Source organism: Eurytemora carolleeae, unplaced genomic scaffold (assembly GCF_000591075.1).
Source record: "Eurytemora carolleeae unplaced genomic scaffold, Eaff_2.0 scaffold1373, whole genome shotgun sequence".
Classification (NCBI taxonomy): domain Eukaryota; kingdom Metazoa; phylum Arthropoda; class Copepoda; order Calanoida; family Temoridae; genus Eurytemora; species Eurytemora carolleeae.
Genome location: NW_019397383.1, coordinates 66,708 through 67,737, shown reverse-complemented (window position 1 = coordinate 67,737; position 1,030 = coordinate 66,708). Strand labels below are relative to the sequence as shown.

At 35.9% G+C, this 1,030-nt stretch overlaps 1 protein-coding gene across 1 annotated transcript in view; it reads left to right on the top strand.

Annotated features, from left to right (window-relative positions):
* Nucleotides 1-629: 629 nt before the first annotated feature.
* The window catches only part of LOC111713995 (A-kinase anchor protein 17A), a 21,224-nt gene continuing 20,823 nt past the window's right edge, over nt 630-1,030 (top strand). Inside the window, exon 1 of the mRNA XM_023488994.1 lies at nt 630-712. Coding sequence (XP_023344762.1) covers nt 662-712 — 51 coding nt within the window. The 5' untranslated portion in view covers nt 630-661. The remainder of the gene's footprint in view (nt 713-1,030) is intronic.

The window sequence follows — 1,030 nt, the reverse complement described above, 5'->3', positions numbered from 1 at the left end:
TTGGATTTTGCAATCAACCTGCGGGATTCAGGCGAAATAAATTAAATCCGTTGGGCCAAAAAACGAATTAGTGCTTTCTGCGGGGATTAATATTTCAAACTTTTAATTTTTGAAAAAAATTATTATTAAATTTTTTTTTCAGGAATGATCATATCCAGTATATGCTGACTTGGTTTGGTATCTCTATTGCTACCACTCTACTCTGGGCTAAACGATTTATTCTATGATATAATCAAAAACCTAGAAAATAGTGTGGAGGTTTTAATATAATGAGCTGAAAACTTAAAAATTAGATACCCTTAATATCGATCGCTAAAGCATGAATAAAAATATTTTTTGTCAATTCCTCTGGTCCCAGGAACATATCTCTCCCATTAACTTAATTCATATTTCAGAGAATATGTCGATTATTCAGAGCTGCGGAGATACCAAGGATTGTGTGGATCTGTTTAGACCACAGAGTTTATACCTTAAACCTATAGCAAGGTACATGGGTGCATTCAGACAAGTGTCCAGAGGGGTTACTAACATTTTTTTCTCCTGTCAAGGGGGGAGCTTAGCACTTGTGGGGCCCAATTACCTCTTGAAAATCAACGATTTCAATTATACAGGGAGGTGGTGGCTTAAGAAAAGTGGGTCAAAAATATCTAATTTTGAAGTAATGGAGAAGGTTAAAGATATGGCCAGACCATTCACATTTCCGGTCTTTAAGGTTAGTTGCAATGGTATTGGTTGGTTGGTGGTGGATGGGTGGGTTGGCTGGTAGGTAAATTTTTATGTTTGATTGGTTTGTTGGTTGGTTGCTTTATTGTTTAATTGGTTAGGCAAATGAATGGTTTCTTGGTTGGTTAGTTTGTCAGCTTATTGATTGGTTTGTCTGTTAGTTTACTGTTGGTCGGTTATTTTGCTATTACCTTATTTTTAAAATGATATACTGTTCTGTCAACTGATCGTCCTTGAAGGCTGATTGTTTTTTTATATTATTTGATTGATCGATTTAGATTTCTAAATCGTACCTGGGGGGGGGGGC